The following is an 18,349-nucleotide window of genomic DNA, read 5'->3' as shown; positions in this document are numbered from 1 at the left end:
TATCTTCCTAATAGGATCTTACCTTTATACCAGGGCAGGCCTGGGAGCTGAGATAACAGGCACACACCACAACTACCCAGCCATTGGTTGAGATGGGATCTCATGAACGATTTGCCCAGGATGGCCTCAAACTGTGATCCTCTGCCTCCTGAGTAGTCTACCTCCTGAGTAGCTGGGATTACAGGCATGAGCCACTGTGCCCAGCTTAAAGTTTGAAGCACAAACGGAAGAGGGTAACCAGTGGGCACAGTGCCACTGGGTCAACCCTAGGGACACACTTCAACTTCATGTCCAACATGAAAGGTACTCAGTGAAGCAGGAGGACCTCCCAGTGGCCAGGTGAGGTGGACGGGGCAGAACAAGGATGGTGGGAACTGAGGAGCAGGGACTGGAACCACAGTCAGAGCAGAGGTGGCTGAAAGAGGAAGGGGGGAGTCAGGCACCATCCTCATAAAGGGAGGTGTAGACAGAAATGTGAGTGGCCTTGACACTTGACACTTGCAGGTGGCTATAGGTGATTCAGAGCCTACTTTGGGCAAGATGATTGGGTCCTTTCCTTGGCAATGTAAGGCAATGAGCCTGTGTGGGCTCAGCAAGCTGAGGGTGTCTTGGAGATGGTGCCCAGGTAGGCATCGGCAAGGTAGTCAGTGGGAATTGAGGTGATCATTTGGTCTGCACACGCCCCAGAAGTCTTTCTTCATGTGCCTCTTCTGTGAAAGGAGGAACTTGAGTCTTTTGATGTTTCAGGGCCTGTCTGGCTCTGAGTCCACAAGGGCTCAGTTCTTTACCTTGGCATTTGAAACTCAGTTAATGCTTTCACTTCAAGAGCTGGCATCTCCTTGAGTGAGGTATGTTGGTGGGCTGTGCTCAGGGGGGCTTTGTGGTCCTCCTGTGCTCCAGTGCTCCCACAGGGGAAAGGGGATGGTGTGTGGTTGTTTTTACAGTATTTCCTAAGGATCTATTTGCAAATGAATGGTCTGGGGGAGGAAGCCCCCAGGGGACTGCTGTGTCCAGCTGCAGCTGGGTCTCTGTTGTCAGCTCAGCCCTGGAGGGACAACAGGAATGCAAGCCATGTGCAGAAAGCCACCAAGGGACTAGGGTCTTGGGTAGATGGAGAACTGTGAGGAGGAAGCCACAGAAATAAATGCCCACTGCCTTCTCTCCTTTCCTTTCATCTCTTGCCAGTGTTTCCCTGGGTTGGGGAGGAGGGCGATCCAGAGCCTCCTCATTCCATTGTACAGGTGACCCCCCACACACCCCCAGCACAGAGAAGGATATGGAGAAAGTATAGGAGATCTTCAGGGACACATGGAAAACATCCAGCAAATTCTCATATGACACCAGGAGTTCATCTGTGAAACGCTAATCTACAATGAATGGGCAGTGGATGGGTGGAGTATATGGGAGGATAGATGGCCAATAGATGGATGAATGCACGCATGCATGGTTGGATAGTTGGATGAATGGGTGGATGGATGGATGGTAGTTAATAAATGAGTAGGAGGGTGGATGGATGAAGGATGGATACAAGGATACAAGGATGCCTGACATTGAACGGTTGAAGGATGATAGATAGGTGGAGGTATGAAAAAATGGACATATGGAAGGACATCTGATAGACAAACAGATAGGTTTTGAGAATGAGAGACTGGCGATCTGGGGCAGGGATGTCATGGATCTCCCCCCACCGCTCCTCCTTGATGGATCATGGTCAGTGCATTTGAATTGTTGAACAAGGACTCCACAATCCCAGAGATGTGTTTTCTGTGACATCTCCTGTCGCCTGCTTCACCCCCATCCTGATACCTGGCCCTGCATTGTAGCCATCCCCGAAGATAGAAGGAAAAAGTAGCATGGTCTATTCCTACACCGAAAGTGAAATTATGGAAATATGCATTGATAGTAATTTGTCCTGAAGTCATCACTTTTCTGTTGTATAAAGTGCGCTCTGCCTGCAGGTATTGTACAATTGCATGACAGCTTGCAGGCAGACCAGACAGCGCCACGTACCATGTCACAGGTGGCATTGTGTTCAGAGTCACTCGGTTCAGTTTGCTCAAAGCTGACCTCTATCAAAGCACATCCTTTTAAAAAAAGTTTCTCCCTCATGATGTTTTTTGTCCCAGCTTGATTCAAAGAATAGCATTGCTTTAAAACTGCCAACATTAATTGTAGGTTCCTCATTTCACTAGACAAACAGGCTCCTTTCCCCTTGCCCTGTTGCCACACGACTGTCAGAACCTTTGCCAGGATACCAAGAAGTGACATGGCACATTAATCCCTGTGAGAGAGACAATGCTCTCTTAGTATTTTATGGCAAACAAGTGGACTCATAAAAAATGGATACTCTGCTCAGCAGCGAGAGCCACAGTGCTCTGAGTTGAAGTCACCTCTTCCTGGGGATCCGGGGAACACTGAAATAATTTCTCAGCCAGGCTGCATTTTTACAAGCGCTCCTCCCACCTGCTCCATGGCAGAGCCCGTTTCTTTCTGTAGGAGCCCTCTCCACCCTGCACTGAAATGAAGGGCCTCCCTCTGCCTCCCTTCCACACCTCGAGCTTCCCTGCAGCAAATGCTCGCCTGTCTCTGCAGTGCTCGGGTACAGCCATGTTGACCACACTGCACCCTGACGAGGCATCCTTTGAATAAGAGTGTTTGTGAGCAGACACCATGCTTTACAATGAAAAATGGCAGCACTGCTTTCAGGAATCATTGCTTCCTGTTAATAAGTCTGTTACCAAATTCTTGTTAGAATGCAGTTGCGGGCATTATCAAAACACGATGACCTATTTTCTGTGCTTATCAAAATGCTTCACTGTCTTTCTTTGTCTCGACATGGCATCAGTCCTGTAGTGCTGCATTCTCTCAGTATCCAGTTCCAGAAACAACTCTCCTTCGCTTCTTTTTCCTCTCCTCCAGCTGCTTCCAAATTTTCTTTATTCTGAAGCTGTCTTTCTTTCTCCCGATACATTTCGTCTTTCAAAGAATGTTCAGCAGGGGCAGAGGTAGATACCTCTAGTTCAGTGGTGCTTGGAATTCTCTTCTGGTCTCCTGATTGCCAGAGCATCACTCATCTTGGATAAATTGTCCTCAAACTTGAAGGATCTGCAGAATTCCCAGGGTGCTTTGTGAAGCTGGGTATTGCTCCCCCCACCCCCCAGAGTTTCAGATTCCTTGGGTCCATGGTGATGCTTGAGACCTTGTGTTTCTAACATCTTCCCTGATGTTGCTGGTGAGGACTCCACTTTGAGAACCACTGAGTCAGATCACTAAAAAATATGAGGAGACCATTTCTGCTACCTGCTTTCTCCTCTAGCAGCATAGGCCTGGGCTGATCTTACCACAAAGGCCTCAGACCCTCATTGCTGTTCTGCCCTTTCTGGGCAGGCCCAACCTCTTTGAGCAAGGGAGAGGTCCAGTGGTCACACTGCCTCTGAGTGCTGCAAGTCCAGGCCAGCGCACAACCTGGGGAGAAAGGGCTTCTCCTGTCCCCTGTCCCTGCCTCCTTCCAGGTAGCAATGCAGTGACAACGGTCCTGGTCACGTCACCTCCACAGCTCCCCCAATGCATTCTTGATAAACTTCTTATTTAACAAGGAATGTGTGCAGTACAGAAAATCACAGTCACTCCTAGATAACTATTGTGAGCTATTGATTTAATTTTCCTTTAAGATTTTTGTTCTAGAAATGTATACTTATTCTTTATTTACTTGTTTTAATTTAGTCATTTTCCTAGAACCATTTATTTTCCAAGTCTTCCTTTTTCTGTGACTTGGAAGAACATCTTTACTAAATATTAAATTCTTATATGAAAGCTATTCCATTGACATAAACCATTGTGTTTTAAGTCTGCCCACCCACTCCTAAATCAACAAGTTACCAACGAACTTTCTCTGAAAATCCTCTTAGATTCTTCTTCCACTTGAAAACCATCTTGAATCTGCGTAGATTTCTTCTTGTATGTGAACTTTACAATTATTTTCTTACATGCCCCCCAAAAGGTACTCTTTGTCCCTTCTCATCGAATTATTCATTTCTTAACAAGTATTAAATATTTAGCATTTTTGAGGCACTATGCAGAGTAACTAAAAATGTAGACATGAATAAGGTGAAAATGGTCTCTGCCTTCATGAAGCTTAACTGTGAGAAATTCAAACTGATTATTATTTTGGAAAGTTTACCTTGTTTTTCCTCCTAGTCCAGAAATAGTATGCTTCTGTTTCTTTTTATTAAATATTTTTTCCATTTTCATCATTTGTGATGTATGTTATCTTCTTCTTTCATCTTTTTCAAATGCACTGAATATTTACAATTCGACAAAATACTAACCCAATATTTCTTCTAGAAGTTTTAGCACTTAATTTACATTTATAACCAATTGTTAGTAGTTTAGAATGAGTTATGGATGAATTGATTTTAGAGATCTTGTTATGGGATTTCTTTTTCACTATGACTCAAAGATCCTACCAGACCATACTTGGGTATTTTATTAATTTCCTGGAATATGGACCATCCCATTAATCTGCACACTCAGAGTTTTTCTTCCCAAACAAAGTCTCCCTCTCTGTGTCTGAGGCTCTCTGAGGGCCTCTGCTCTTCGGAGAAAATCCCATCTCTCCCTCCATTCCTCTGCTTCTGGGAGACCATCCTAAGGTTTTCTTGATTTCTCCGAGTCCAACGTCTCATCTCTAAGTTCTGGTGAGTTTGCATCTCCTTCAGCCCCTCATCTCACCTGCGCATCTCCCTTACATTCTTATTCTTTAGTGTGACGTCCCTCTTCTTCATCCTGTGCTGGATGTCACACTTCTCTGCCACTGATGTTTGGCCACAGAGGAGGGGGAAAGTGACCTCTGACCCATTGGGTGGTGTCGCCCTTACATGCAATCTGGAAGGCAGAGTCCAACCCATACCCACTGCTGTGGCTCCGTAGGCTGAACCTAAATCCTTCTACCTTCCTCAGAATTTTTCTTTGGCATCCATTATGAAAACTCATAGTCCCCCTTAACGTCCATGAAATCAAGGTTCAGCTTTCTGAGTTTCTGGGTGGTGCAGGCCCAGCTCTTTGAGGGGAAGATGAGATCACTGGGTGAGAGGCTCGTGTTCCCTGTCTGCTTCCTGTGGCCACCTCCTTTCACACAGAGCAGCAAACCTGGACGGCCACATGCAGTTGCCATGCTCCATCTGTGGTGAGGGGACGGGTTGTCAATGTGGCATGGTGACCATTCATCATTTCTTGGTGTCTTTACAGCTTTGCCAAACACAAAGTTGTTAAAAGCTACCTCAGATTTGCGAGCCAGACACTATGCATGCAGAAAATGTATGGTGTTTTCAGGGTCTGCACTTGAGGGGGGGTGTGTTTGTGCCATTTGTGACAACCCAGGGGATAGATGTTCCCCATAAGAGTCAGCAATGTCTTAACACAAGGTAGGCCCCGCAATGACAGCCACCTCCATTTCTTCTGGGTATCTATTCAGGCTGACAGAGGTAAAATGGAGAACAGCAGGAGATGCGTTGAGTCAGCAGAGCACTACTTACCCTGCTGGAGACTCTGCTCGGAGCGTTGTGAAGCGGGGACTGCTTGATTTTACTTCCCATTAGCGAATGTGATGACTACAAACCTTACCCAGCCAGAGAACAACGTTCCGCCTAAGTGACAACCCTCAGAATCAAGATGCTGTTCACTGGACTGGACGTGGGACTCACGTGGTAGAACACCTGCCTACCAAGCACAAGGCCCTGAGTTCAAACCCCAGCACTGCTTTAAAAAACGTAAAGTGCTGTTTCTGGCTCTGTTGCTCATTAGTGGCCATACAAGGGGTGGAAGATTCCCAGCACTGGAGATGGAACCCAGGGCCTTGGCATGCTAAGCGAGCACTCTACCACTTGAGCCCCACCCCAGGCCTTTTGTTTCTGTTTTTCAGACAGGGTCTCACCACTACCTTTTCCCAGCTGGCCTTGAACTTATGATCCTTCTGCCTCCACCTTCCAAGTAGCTGGGATTTTAAGTGTGTACCGCCGTACCTATCTTGATTTGGTTTTATTAAAAAATATAATGAAAATTTATTTGGTCCCAAGTCTAGTCATTGATGCAGTTTTGTGGAATCAGGAAGCATTGATTAGAGATGAGATGTTGCTACAAGAAATGAGGTCACTGTAAAGTGCTGAGGGCGAGTCAGGGCAAAGGGCTCCAAGACTGTTCTGATGAGAGTCGGAAGATGTGTGTCACTGCCTACAAGGTCAAAAGTATATTCATCATCATAAAAATCTCTAAAAGTACCATCTTTTTTTTAAAACTAACATTGCACAACTGAAGAAACCAAGGGTTTGAGTTGCATGTGAAATTAGTTATAGAACAAAAGCCCTCGAAGGCCCAGGATGAGCCATCTTCCACCTCTTCACACAGGGTGATGGTCCACCCCAGCCCAGGCCCCAGGTGAACTGGGCAGAGTGGGTCCACACCTAACCGTCCTACTTGTTACCACAGTTACTCTTTTCCTCTGTAACATGCTTCGTAGTACAACCCAGGAAAGTAAAAACTAGAGAGCCTATACCACGCACTTTATCTAACTGGGCATTTTTCGCAGTGCTCAGAGGAAGAAACAGTGTGGTTGCCACTTCTAGAAGTAGCAAGCCTCTTTAGGTGATGCCCTGGCCTTGCTCTCCCTCTGTGAGGCAGACTTGCCCCTGCCTTCCACGTTGTGTGACCAAGAACTTCAAAAGTGAACAACAAAATGGTCACATTGCCTGTACAATTGCTGGCAATGCCACACCGCCCAGCCCACCACAAGCCGTCCATGTTGCACAGGTTGGTGGTGTTTCTCGATGATTTAGTCCAGGGGTGTTGCTAAGAAACTTGTTACGAAGCAAGACAGTTGCATTCATCCATCTATTCCCATTCATGATGCTTCACATACTCAGTGAGGAGACAGAGAAGTCGGTAATAATGGGTAATCAGATTTGTCTGACAGATGACTTGTGTAGAACACCGTATAAACTCAGGCATGGGATGAATGTGGCCAAGAAAACAGAGTCATCCTCAGCAGTGTGAAGGTCATGGGGAAGGTCCCAGGAGCTCGTGCTTGTTCCCACGGATGCAATGCTGCTGGCAGCAAGTTCTGGTTACTGTGTGGCTTCATATCTACACTCTGCATGTGGGAGCATACAGCTGCAGTGCCAGGGCAGTCAGCAGCAGTTGCTCACCCCCCGGGGGCCTTCGGGCTGCTGATCTCCATCCACTGTGAACCCCAAGACCAGCTATGACGCCACTAAAGATACAAAGTGTTCACTGTGAAGCAGAGGCTACACACAGATCTTGAAATATTTGTAAGGACCCAAGTGAAATAAAAATTTGTATTCCTACAATTATTCAAGAGGACCAAATCATTATAAATGCTGCTCCCTGCCCTGGGGCAGTGAAACAGACAGGAAAGCAGGACCTTGAGGAATGTGGCTGAAAGGACACATTGACTCTCAGAGCAGGGGCAAGATGGAGAACGGGGGAATGTAAACACCATGCCCAGACCCATGGCCTGCAGGCTGGGGCAGATGACATGAGCAGAAATGGCCACATTTCAGAACTCTCAGAACTAGGAAGGTTGAATTCATGAAAGCTGGTTAGGCCTGCTCCTTCCTTTGCTTATAGATTTAGGCTGGCCCTTGCCACCACATCCCCCATGAGTCCCCCAGAAGTGCAGTGGACAGTGCCAGGACCCCTCCGACCCCTGCCACCCAAATGCTGAGCCAGAGGCCTTCTGCATGGAAACTGCTGGTCCTGTGCCCGTGCCCCCTGATCTCAGTTCAGTTATTGAAGACTTTGACTAACAGGTAGCTTTGGGGAACGGGAGACACTGAGCAATTTAATTACCTGGTTAATTTGGGCTTTGTTCAAAGCACCTGGTTACTTAGTCCTTTCTGTCGAACATAATTACTCAATGTGGTGAGGCTGCTCTCCAGCTTGCCAGGAATTGTCTGGTGACTGCACCGCAGTCTTTGGTGATAAAAGATCTTGTAAGACCACAAAGTAATCATTCTGAACAGTCGATCTCATTATAGATAGAGACAGAAGCGGAGATTGAACACATGTTAGCTGGCTTCTAGAACATTCTGGAAATTCATCTGGGGCTATTCATTTGGGGCACTTATTTTCTTGACATTTTCTTCTTCCTCTTAAATGTAGACTGTAACACAGTTTTTGGAGGGCTTTGGGAGAAAGACGCAATCACAAGAAGCCCCAGCACTCCTCCTTGCTAAACCAGGGTGGTTCAGAGGACAATGGTATTTTCAGGTTTGGGCAAATCAAGCGTGTGTCACAGAATATCAAATTGAGTTCCTCACAAGCCCAAGGCTGTGAACCAGTTTCCCTAATTAGGTGACGAGTGTCCCTGAGGGAAAAAGAACACAACCTGCAGCAACCCAAGCCTCTGTTCCCCAGCAGCCTCTTCCTGGGCAGCCCTTGTTCCCAGTTGCTGCCTCCCCTTCCCTCTTCCCCTGCTTGGCTCCTTCTCTGCCCTCCCTCTCCCCCACCTCCCCACTGAGTGGGGTTTCCTGGAGTTGTGTGTTTGCTGTGGACTGTGGGGTGAGACCGAAATCCGTGGAGCACCATCACTGGGGTGTGTAACCTCAATAACCCACTGCGCCCCTCAGGGGCTCAGCCACACACATGGTGGGCCGTATGGGGACAGGTGACCCTGAAGGTTGAGGAGCACCTGCTACCTGTGGGAGATCCACTTGTGCGTTATTGATAAACCTCATTTCAGTGCCTCACGGGTGTCCCTGTCACCCACGCACCACGCCAGCCACTGGCCGCTATATCCAGGCTGGGATGTGATGGTCTCCTGGCTTCCTGCAGAATCTCCCGCAGGATCCCACCAACCTGCTCCTTCTGTTGCGTGTTTCCAGAGAATATTATATCACCATGGTGAAGTGGGCCACCAGTACCAAAGTCGCGGTCACCTGGCTGAACCGGGCGCAAAACATGTCCATCCTGACCCTCTGCGACGCCACCACAGGGGTCTGCACTAAGGTAAGGGGGGCGGGGTTGGGGGCGATGTCTGGCAGCGTCCAAGGCAGCAGCTTTTGTGAATGTCACTTCCAGCCCCTTGGGCTTCAGATGTGCAAAGCGCTCAGTTGGTGCTGCTGGTGCCACCTGGTGGACAAATCAGGTTCTGCTGCAAGTACGGGGTGTGCGAGCATCTCCTGGTCCAGCTGACTCTCAGAAGAGAAGGATCCCAGCTGCAGTCGGTGCTCAGCCTCAGGTGACCCACATTTACCGCAGAACCAGGTGCCTCTCCTCCCACGTGGGGTGATCCCCTGGGGAAACCCTGAATGTGCCTGGGGACCAATGTGACAGTGTGGAGTTAGAGGAGGCAGACACAGGAAAGGGAATGAAAGGTCTGCAAAGGCAGGGCAAGAAGAACAAAAGGCTAAAGAAAGGCCTGCCCTCTGGCAGAGCAGGAGAGCATCCCAGTTCACCCCGCCAGGGTGGGGATTTGCCCCTCCACTCCGCAGGCAATGGGCCACATTGCTGCCCTAAGAAGCAGGTCAGTCACCTCGTGTTGAGTTTAAAAGATCCACCAGCGCTCTCAGGCGGGTCTTTGAGAAACTGTCTTTGACCCTAAGTTTCTATTTCCTGACCCAGAGGAGAAAGGCTTGCCACTTGCCTGCCCCCCCCCCCCCGCCACAGTGGCTCTCACCCCGCTGCCCAGGGGTGGTGGCTCTCAGGCAAGTTTCACAGATTTGCTCCTGAGACCCGGGTCCTTGAGTTGGTTAGGGTTTCCTCCCTTGCATATCATTTGGAGGGGAATCTGAGTTATTCTGATGGGAAGGAAGGAAGGCATGGATACAGAGCCAGGCTGCTGGGAGCTACTGCCTTTCCCCATCGCCTCTGTGCCCTGTCCTGTGCCTGTCAGCCACCCAAGCTTGTCCTGCCTATGGCCTACAGGGCCAAGGTCAGCCAGCATGAACAGTGCCTGGAACCTCACGGCCGGAGCAGAGCGGCTGCTCCCTGGTGTTCTGGTTTTATTTCTGTTTTGTTGTACATCTTTGCATGCAGTTCTGTAAGCTCTACTTTCATACATGATTAACCCCTCTTAAAGGGTTTTGATTTCCAGATTGCTCCTTAGAGTTGACGCAATGTCCATGTGCACAGACACAAGTCCTCTGAAGCTTGCCAGGTGCACACGCTGGCAGGTGGTGACCACCAAGTGGGCACACTTCCAGCCAGTGAGGACTGACAAGTGGTAGAAATGCCACCGTCTTCCACAGCATTCCTTCACACCACAGATTGTCCTTGTTGCTATAGGGATAGTGGCATTCTTCTTGCCCGGGGACACTCATGCTCACTCTGTGCCACAATAGGAAAGAGGAGAGCAAGGATTACCTCCCCCATGAGCAAGCCACAGCAGCTGCTTTGTGCATGTGCAGCCTCTGTGTAGGAGAAGATAAATTGTTTTCTGCACTGTTGGCCATAGACACAGTGCCTGCAAAAACCCTTTTCTAATGCTTTTCTTTCATTTCAGAAACACGAGGATGAAAGCGAAGCATGGCTCCACAGACAGGTAACTCCGTGATAAGTCCTCACCTTCATCTCACCCTGAGCCACCCGGCCACTGCAGGGGCGGAGCTCTCCAGTGAAGTCACTCAGGGATCCCCTGATAGGACCAGATAAGTGCGTGTGGCTCTGGGGGACCGGGGCAGAGGCTGATGACCCATCTCTTCTGTGTTCTCCTCGGAAGCCCCCTCCCACAGGCACTCCTGCAGAAGTGAGTTCCCAGGAGGATAGTTTAAATCCCTGCTCCTCAGGACAGTGTTTAGAGAGACCTCTGTTCTCAGTCAGATGATGTCTTTTGGTGAAGTCAAAATGAGTTGGTGAAGGTTGCCCAGATGTAAACCATGATGGTAAAAGATAAGGAAAATGAGATTGATAGTCCTGTTAATCCATGACTTCATGGATATCCTCTAAAGCAACGCCACTGTGATGCAGTCAGACCCTTCTCAGGGACGTGACCTCAGAACTGTGCCAGGAATTTTTCTCCCTAACTCAGTTACAGAAGGAGAGTTAGACAGGGTAGAGGCTCCAGAGACTAAAAGAGGTTGGGGGTCGGGGGAGTTAGAGGTACAAGGCTTGTCTAACACACATCAGGAGAAGCCTATGGCAACAGTTGTTTAAAAAATTAATTTATACACAAATGAAAGCACTCAGCACTGGTGTTTTCTCTCAGTTCTTTTTGTCTCATCCACACTCGTGCATTAGAAAGAACAATTGAGAGAGTTTAGGGGGTTTACTCTCCTCCTAGTCCACCTAAGGAATAAAAACTGTCTTCAAATTCTGTGAGAAAAGTCAAGCTAGATTTGCGCCTCAAGAATTGTGATGAAGAGGCACAGCTGTGCTTTGGAATTGATTTGGTGGACCCCACAGAGGAGAAGTCAAGCTGGACAATGCAACTCTCAGCCATGGCCTCCAAGAACATTCTAGCTCTCTCACTACTGTACCCTTGTTTATCTGTGGAATTACCAGTCATCGGTCAATGACCTCGGTTCGTTATCACAGGTGGAGCTTCATAAATGGGCACTGTTACTTTTAAATAAATCATTTTTCTGCTCCGTGCCAATCTTATCCAAAAGAAGAGCCCAGTGATTCTCTCTGTCCACATTTGGGTGCCAAGTCCAGGCCAACAAGGAATCAACAGTGAGAGGTAACCTAGGAGATACTGCTAGCTGGAAGTTCTTAATGCAACCTGGACCAACATGAAAGCACCGGCATCAAGAACAATGATGTTCATCTTGTCTACACTATGTCTGATAGATCGGAAAAAAAAAGAATCATTTTTAAAAATCCTTTGTCATGTGTTCAATCAACAACTGGGAATCAGAGCAGACAATGATCATGATCAAAGCCATATATGAAAAACACACAGCTAACATCAAACCCAATCATGGAAAGCAGAAAGCTTGTCCTCTAAGATGAAGAATGAGACAAGGATGCCCCCCTCCACACTTCTATTCAACACAGCGCTGGAAGTCCCAGCAAGAGCAGTCAGGCAAGAAAAAGAATGAAAGGCATCCAAACTAAACAGGAAGAAGTGAAATTGTCCCGTGATCTTAAACGTTGTAAGTCCTAAAGATTCCACCAAAAAAAACCTGCTAGAATTAACAAATGAAGTCAGTGAAATTAGAAGATACAAAATCAACACACAAAAATCAGTAGCATTTCTGAATATGAACAGAAACTTATCTAAAAAATCAAGAAAATAAGCCCGTTTGCAAAGCTAGAAAAAAAAAAAATAACAATATATTTGAACAAAGAGGTGAAAGATTTGAACACTAAGAACTGTAAGATACTGGTGGAAGAAATTGAAAAAAAGGCATGAATGGGAAGATGTCCCGTGTCTGTGGATTGAAAGAGCAGTGTTGAGACACCCATACTGCCCAAAGTAGTCTACAGATTCCACATAATCCCTGAGTTCCATCTCCCACTCTTCTCTTCCCACCTCCTTCCTGGATTCTCAGCATGAGGTTCACAGAGATTCCTCATGAGCCAAAAAGAAGAGGAGACTAAGTGTGTGGACACCCACCGTTTCCTCTGCTCTAGGAATATTCCAGGAATACACACCCGCCGCTGCCGCCGAAACTGGAAAGTTGGTGGTGATGCAGGTCCACGAGAGCCCCACCAGCACCAGCTCCCTTGGGGGTAGACCCAGAGCTGTCACTTTGGTTAAGCTCATTCTATGAGTCCATTTTTTACTATCTTCCTTCTTTATGCAGATTTTTGGTCTTGTGATTTCGAATTTGGGGCTGGAAGGTCAGACCAGATGCATGTGTATGAACCATGGGAAGAACTGGCAGAACTGCTCCAAAGAGCTGGGGAAGAATCTCACCAAGAAAAAGCTCCCATCCTTATAGACTTGCCATGGATGGAGCTGTGCAAACCAGGCATCACATCAGGCAGACTAGAAATGGTTCCCAAAATCAAGTGAGAGGCAAGGCCAGGCTTAAAATCCTGCTCCCCTAGTCAAAAAGCCCTTCACTTTGTCACTAAGAATACATTTGCTATGTGAGAAGTGGAGTCTCTGAGAGGCTCAAAGGCAGATGCCTTCCCCAGGGCACTGCGGAAGACATGCAGAGGGTGATGGAGAGGTGATGCCAGAAGTCAAGGCCTGCTCTTCGTGAGCAATGCTTCTGGCCAGAATTGATTATATTACTTTTAATCTCTTCCAAAAGTGCAAACATTTCCCCCTGAACACTAGGGGGTTTCTCCTTGTCCATCTGTGGTGGCAAACAGAAGGACATTGACAAAACCAAATTAACAACTGGTCTTTCCATCCCCTCTCCTTTTAAATACCATGCTTCCAACTCTAAATAGAAAATTCAATATTTGCAGATTAAAGGTTTCATTTTATTGCAAATATTCATGAGGATTAAATGTCATTTTAATCACATGTTAGTTTATTTCTCTGGGCATACCACATTTGCATGTGTCCGTTCACTAGGGGGAAACTCGTTCCCTGTACCAGCTGGGCCTGTTTACCGTTCATTCTCCACCCTGCCTTAGCAGAGAGCTCCTTGAATCAGAAAATATATATCATACCCAGTTAATTGGTGTTCATGGATGGAAACTTCCAAACTTGAGCTTCAGAGAGAGAGAAATGCTGGTCGTTGCAAAATCCCCTATAGCCCATCAAAGCGACAATCACCCTGCTGAGGCTGGCTGGAGGGCAGGCACTTTGCTGCTTGATATTTGGGGGCTAGGCAGAGAGATGTTGTACTCCTGCAGTCTTAAATCCAGCTTGGAACCCCATCGCCAGAGAAGAAAGACTGGAATGCTGGGGTTTCCAGGGAAAAGCGGCAGTCGCTCCAAGCTAGCACCGTTCACTGACTGCCTTATGTTGAACCGTTCTGGTGAGAGAGAGCCCCAGGACCAGTTCTTCCCTTCTGTGTACATTTTGGGGTATATAGAATTTGTCTTTGTGGCTTCTTTTTCTTTTTTCTTGTCTTCTTAATGGGCTATTCAGTGAGAGATAGACTATATTAAAGAAAAGATTGAAAGGTGGCAAAATTGGGGTTTTTGTTGTCAGAATCATGTTCCTCTGTGGAAGCTTCAAGTTCCTGGGGAGCTCAGCTCTGTGCTCCCCACAGCTCAGCTGCTTGGTGAACACACACGTCCATCTGTGCATTAGCACTTTGCAGACTAACAGAGGCCTGGTTATCTGCTCTGCCCTCTTGGCTCCCCAAAGGTTTGACTCACGATGCTCTTCCTCCTGCTCACTCTCTCCAAAATAAAATGGAAGGGCGGAGGATGGATCTCAGTGGAGCGTGCTTGCCTAGCATGCACAAGGCCCCTAGTGTGATCCCCTGCACTGCAAAACAAACTAAAATGGTGCTTTGTATGACTTGGCCCGTTACCTTTGCTCACAGAACGAAGAGCCCGTGTTCTCCAAGGATGGCCGAAAGCTTTTCTTTGTCAGAGCCATCCCACAGGGAGGACGAGGAAAATTCTATCACATCACGGTGTCGTCATCCCAGGTAAATCTGCTGGTTTCCAAGGCTGCTGGCCTGGATTTCCTGGCAGGTAGAGCACAACACTTGTCCAGGTGCAGAGGTTCTGAGCGGGCAGTGGCCGGGTTTTGCTCTTTCTGTTGATGCTCGAAAGCACACATATGAGAATGGGGCACTGCTGGAGACAGCCCAGGGGACACTGGGACTGTGGTTAGGTAAGGCCACGGACTTTGGATGGATGTTGAGTGCCTATCTGCCTTTTCCTTCTCCCCATCACCCTCCTTCCACTTCAGTGTTGCCCAGTGCCCTGGGTCCCTCAGGAGCATCACTCCACCACAGGCCTCCCTTCCACCTTCAACCAGGGGCAGGTGTTTAATTATGATATGATAGCTGCCACTCAAGCTCACCTCTTCTGGAGCTGGTGGGTAGAGAACCAGTGTCACCGAGCAGGGCCCTCAGACATTAACGTCATGGACTTAGACCCCAGGTGGACATCTGGTAGGTAATAGCCCCTCACAGGTGATCCTGGAGGTACTGGGATCTCCTGAGACAGAAGGTGACAGGTGAGGCTTGTACTTGACACATATCACGATCACCAGCCCCATCCCTCCTGTGCAGGTTAGATTTTTGAAGCCGTCTACAGTTACTTGGGATCAGGACAGGTGAATAAAATCTGATTAGGAAAAAGGTGAGTCCAAACATTCTTGGGAGATGAGCAGGAGGCTTATGTCTGCAATGTGGCCAAAAGCAATTTTGAAAGAAAGACACCAACATCATTGCCCCTTCAGCAGCTGTGGGGAGGAGGAAGGGAGGGAGAGACCCTGGTCACTTCTGGGCTGAGGCACCGATGTTTTCATGTTGGAGATACTTAATCCCTTGCCTTATAGAAGGCCTGAAAAGTTTTCCTATGGTCTTCATTCCAAAGCCACAGAATCCTTCACTTTCTCATTTGAGGTCATTTCAAACCATATAAAAATTTCTGAATGTGTCCAGGTGCTCAGCTCCTGCTGAGAACCCAGTGAGCATCTATGAGGAAGTAGAGCCCTTCCCTGGCCTTCTGCTTCCCAGCCCAGCAACACCACAGGCCTCACTCCCTTCCCGAATCCACTTCCATCCCCAGCTTCTCACACATACACCCTGTTCCAGCCCCAGGGATTGGCCTCCACCTGGCACCAAAGTTACCTTCCACCCAAACAGCTGCCATCACTAGAAGCACCACCCACCTCGCTCCTCCTACAATGATCCATGTAGAGATCATGCTGTGTGACTCTGGGAGGTAGAGAGAGAGAGAGAGCATGTGGGAATTGCACAGGACTCAGTAACATGGCTCCAACTGGTCCTCAGAAGGATGGGAGTGAGTGACATAAGAGCTGCCCTTCCTGGTTTCATCCATTGTCCCATTCTCTCTTCCCTCCCTCCCTCCCAGACCGTTCAGTAAGGATGCCACTGTTAGACTCGCTAATGTGAAAGGAACACTGTTGGCAGTGCAGGAAACCTTGACTCATCGTAAGATGCTTGTATCACAGTCGGAGGGATTGGGATGGGGTGCCAGGGATGAGCACCACAGAAGGGGACAACTCCCCATCACTGATGTGCAGGGCAGGGTGGGCAGCAGAGTATCACAGAGGACACTGGATTCAAGCCAGCCGTGCCCCCAGAGAGGAGCAGGCTGGAGGGCAAACTTTGCCTTGTCCCTGAAGCACTTGAAGATAAGAGGATAAAGGGCCAAAGCTAGGGCCCAGCATCTCGCTCCTGACATCTTGTCTGTGTTTCAGCCGAACAGCAGCAATGACAACATCCAGTCCATCACCTCCGGGGACTGGGACGTGACCAAGATCCTGTCCTACGATGAGAAGCGAGATAAGATGTGAGTGAGAAGCAGGGCCATTCCCCCAGGCCCCTTCTGACTGTCTAACAAAACCCACTTGTCATTTCTAGTTAAATTATGTTCACTGAGTGCAAAAGACAGCACAGAAGGCCTCTTCCTCCCAGACATCAATAGCTCCTAGCTTCCTCGTGCTGTCTCAACAGCCCAGCCTCCAAACCTGCCAGGCACTGTGATAGAGAGACACTGCACAAACCTGTGAGGTGACACAGTTAGCAGGGGTGGAGGTTGTGGAACCGCAAGTTAATGAGCCTCTGCTCATTCTGACACCATGCTGCCAGCTTTACGGGCTGAACATCGCGTCGCACAATGGTTATATGAGGAAGGCTTGTTGCTTTCCTGCTTTTAAAATAAATAAACAAAGACACAAAAAAAATTGTCTCCAGGTTATTCAGTTGGTAAGAGGAGCTAGGACAGTGGGAGTCCATGCCTGAGTCCTGCCTGGAGCAGTCTCCCTGCTCATTCCATAGGAGCTTCTGAGTCTAGTGAAAATCAGTGGACAGGTCTTCACTGTGCCAGGCTGGATGCATGTAAAGTGTCTTCGAGTTCCTGTCCTCCTGATGGTGACCACTCTAGTAAAGAAATTCCCACATCTAAATCCGTCATCCCCATCCTCACCCCCTGCAATGGGCCCTGCAGCTCTGCAGCAAAGGCCAGCCAGGAGGCAGCTCAGCCGAAAGCCCTTGTGCCACTGTGTACCCCCACATGTAGGTGTATGGCCGCAGGTGTGGCTGGACCTGAATAGGATCCTTGCTCATTGCATAGGCCATAGAACACTGGCAGTCCCTGAGAGGCACAGAGAAGGTGGGGGCATGTGGTGTACAGAAGTGTCCAGGGACAGACTAACCGGTGTGCCTTCGCTGTCTCTGTAGCTACTTCCTGAGCACGGAGGACCTGCCTCGGAGACGTCAGCTCTACAGGTAGCCTGGCTCAGCCACCTTTCCCTTTACCCTAGTCCCCCGACACTTGCAGAATTGCAGCTTTGCAGCATGTGGGGGAGGCAGCAAGGAAAGCTGGGGAGCTGTAAAGCCTGGAAATAAATAATGAAAAGTGCTGAGGCCACCAGCCCCAAATCCGTGTTTCATTTTTCTGCTTTTGTTGGATTGAGTTCTGCCTTATTTTCTCCTCTTAATAACTGACGGGCTTCTACTGGTCTTCGGAGGAAAATCACCCAGGTGTTTCAAGGACAGCAGAGTCTGGCTTGGAAATCCACCAGTGGCCTCCCCAACAAGGGGACACTGCTGTGCACTTGCTGTGTGACTGTGTGTGAGTCCCAGCATGTCAAGGAAAGCCAAGGATAGGTAGACAGGCTCAGAACCCTGGAGAGGGACTGGATCCTCTCCCACTCAGCATTTAATCTCACTGCTGCCCAGTTCCTTTTCTCACGGGAGGAGGTTTCGACCTTTGAAGTGAACTTAACCCTGGGTGCTTCCTACAAGCATGGCAGAGCTGAAGAGGGATGATGGGCACCTCTGCATGCTTCCCAACTAGAAGGAGGGCTGCAGCCCTGGCTGATGAAAAGGGCACCATGCAGTGTAGACCACAGGGCTTGAGGCAGTGCCTCAAAGTTTGGATCAAGCCAATGCCTTTGGCCCTCTCCCCCACTGTGGAGATGTTAAAAGAGCCCCTGGTGCACAAGGTCTGTCCTCCATCCACTGGACTCTGTGCTGACAGCATAAGGCTGGCATAGGGGGAGGAATTCTGGCAAGTGTTTACCATCACAGATCTGCCTCTCTTTCAACTTTTCATCACCCCATGTTCACCAGGATCATAGAAATCAGCCAGGCCACCAAACTTATAACAAGCAAGAAGGTAGTCTGTGAGCATTTCCCATAACAGAAAGTATTAGAAGCTTGTCTTTTCTCTCCCACAAAGACAAGCCCCATGTTGGAAACTGTGCTTAGAGTGGGCACTTCCCAGGCACAGTGCACACATGAGAAATTCTTCCAGGGCTGCAGGCACTGCTGCATCT

The 18,349-nt window shown here is 48.5% G+C and overlaps 1 protein-coding gene across 6 annotated transcripts in view; it reads left to right on the top strand.

Moving 5' to 3' along the window:
* The window catches only part of Dpp6 (dipeptidyl peptidase like 6), a 945,197-nt gene that overhangs the window by 854,773 nt on the left and 72,075 nt on the right, over positions 1 to 18,349 (top strand). For all 6 annotated transcript variants that reach the window (XM_074060144.1, XM_074060158.1, XM_074060135.1 and 3 more), the window contains exons 11-15: positions 8,898 to 9,021; positions 10,517 to 10,555; positions 14,412 to 14,519; positions 16,268 to 16,359; positions 17,250 to 17,297. In XM_074060144.1, the coding sequence (XP_073916245.1) occupies positions 8,898 to 9,021; positions 10,517 to 10,555; positions 14,412 to 14,519; positions 16,268 to 16,359; positions 17,250 to 17,297 (411 nt within the window). The remainder of the gene's footprint in view (positions 1 to 8,897; positions 9,022 to 10,516; positions 10,556 to 14,411; positions 14,520 to 16,267; positions 16,360 to 17,249; positions 17,298 to 18,349) is intronic.

The sequence above is a fragment of the Castor canadensis genome, chromosome 2 (assembly GCF_047511655.1).
Source record: "Castor canadensis chromosome 2, mCasCan1.hap1v2, whole genome shotgun sequence".
Lineage (NCBI taxonomy): Eukaryota > Metazoa > Chordata > Mammalia > Rodentia > Castoridae > Castor > Castor canadensis.
This window is presented reverse-complemented; position numbering and strand designations above follow the sequence as displayed.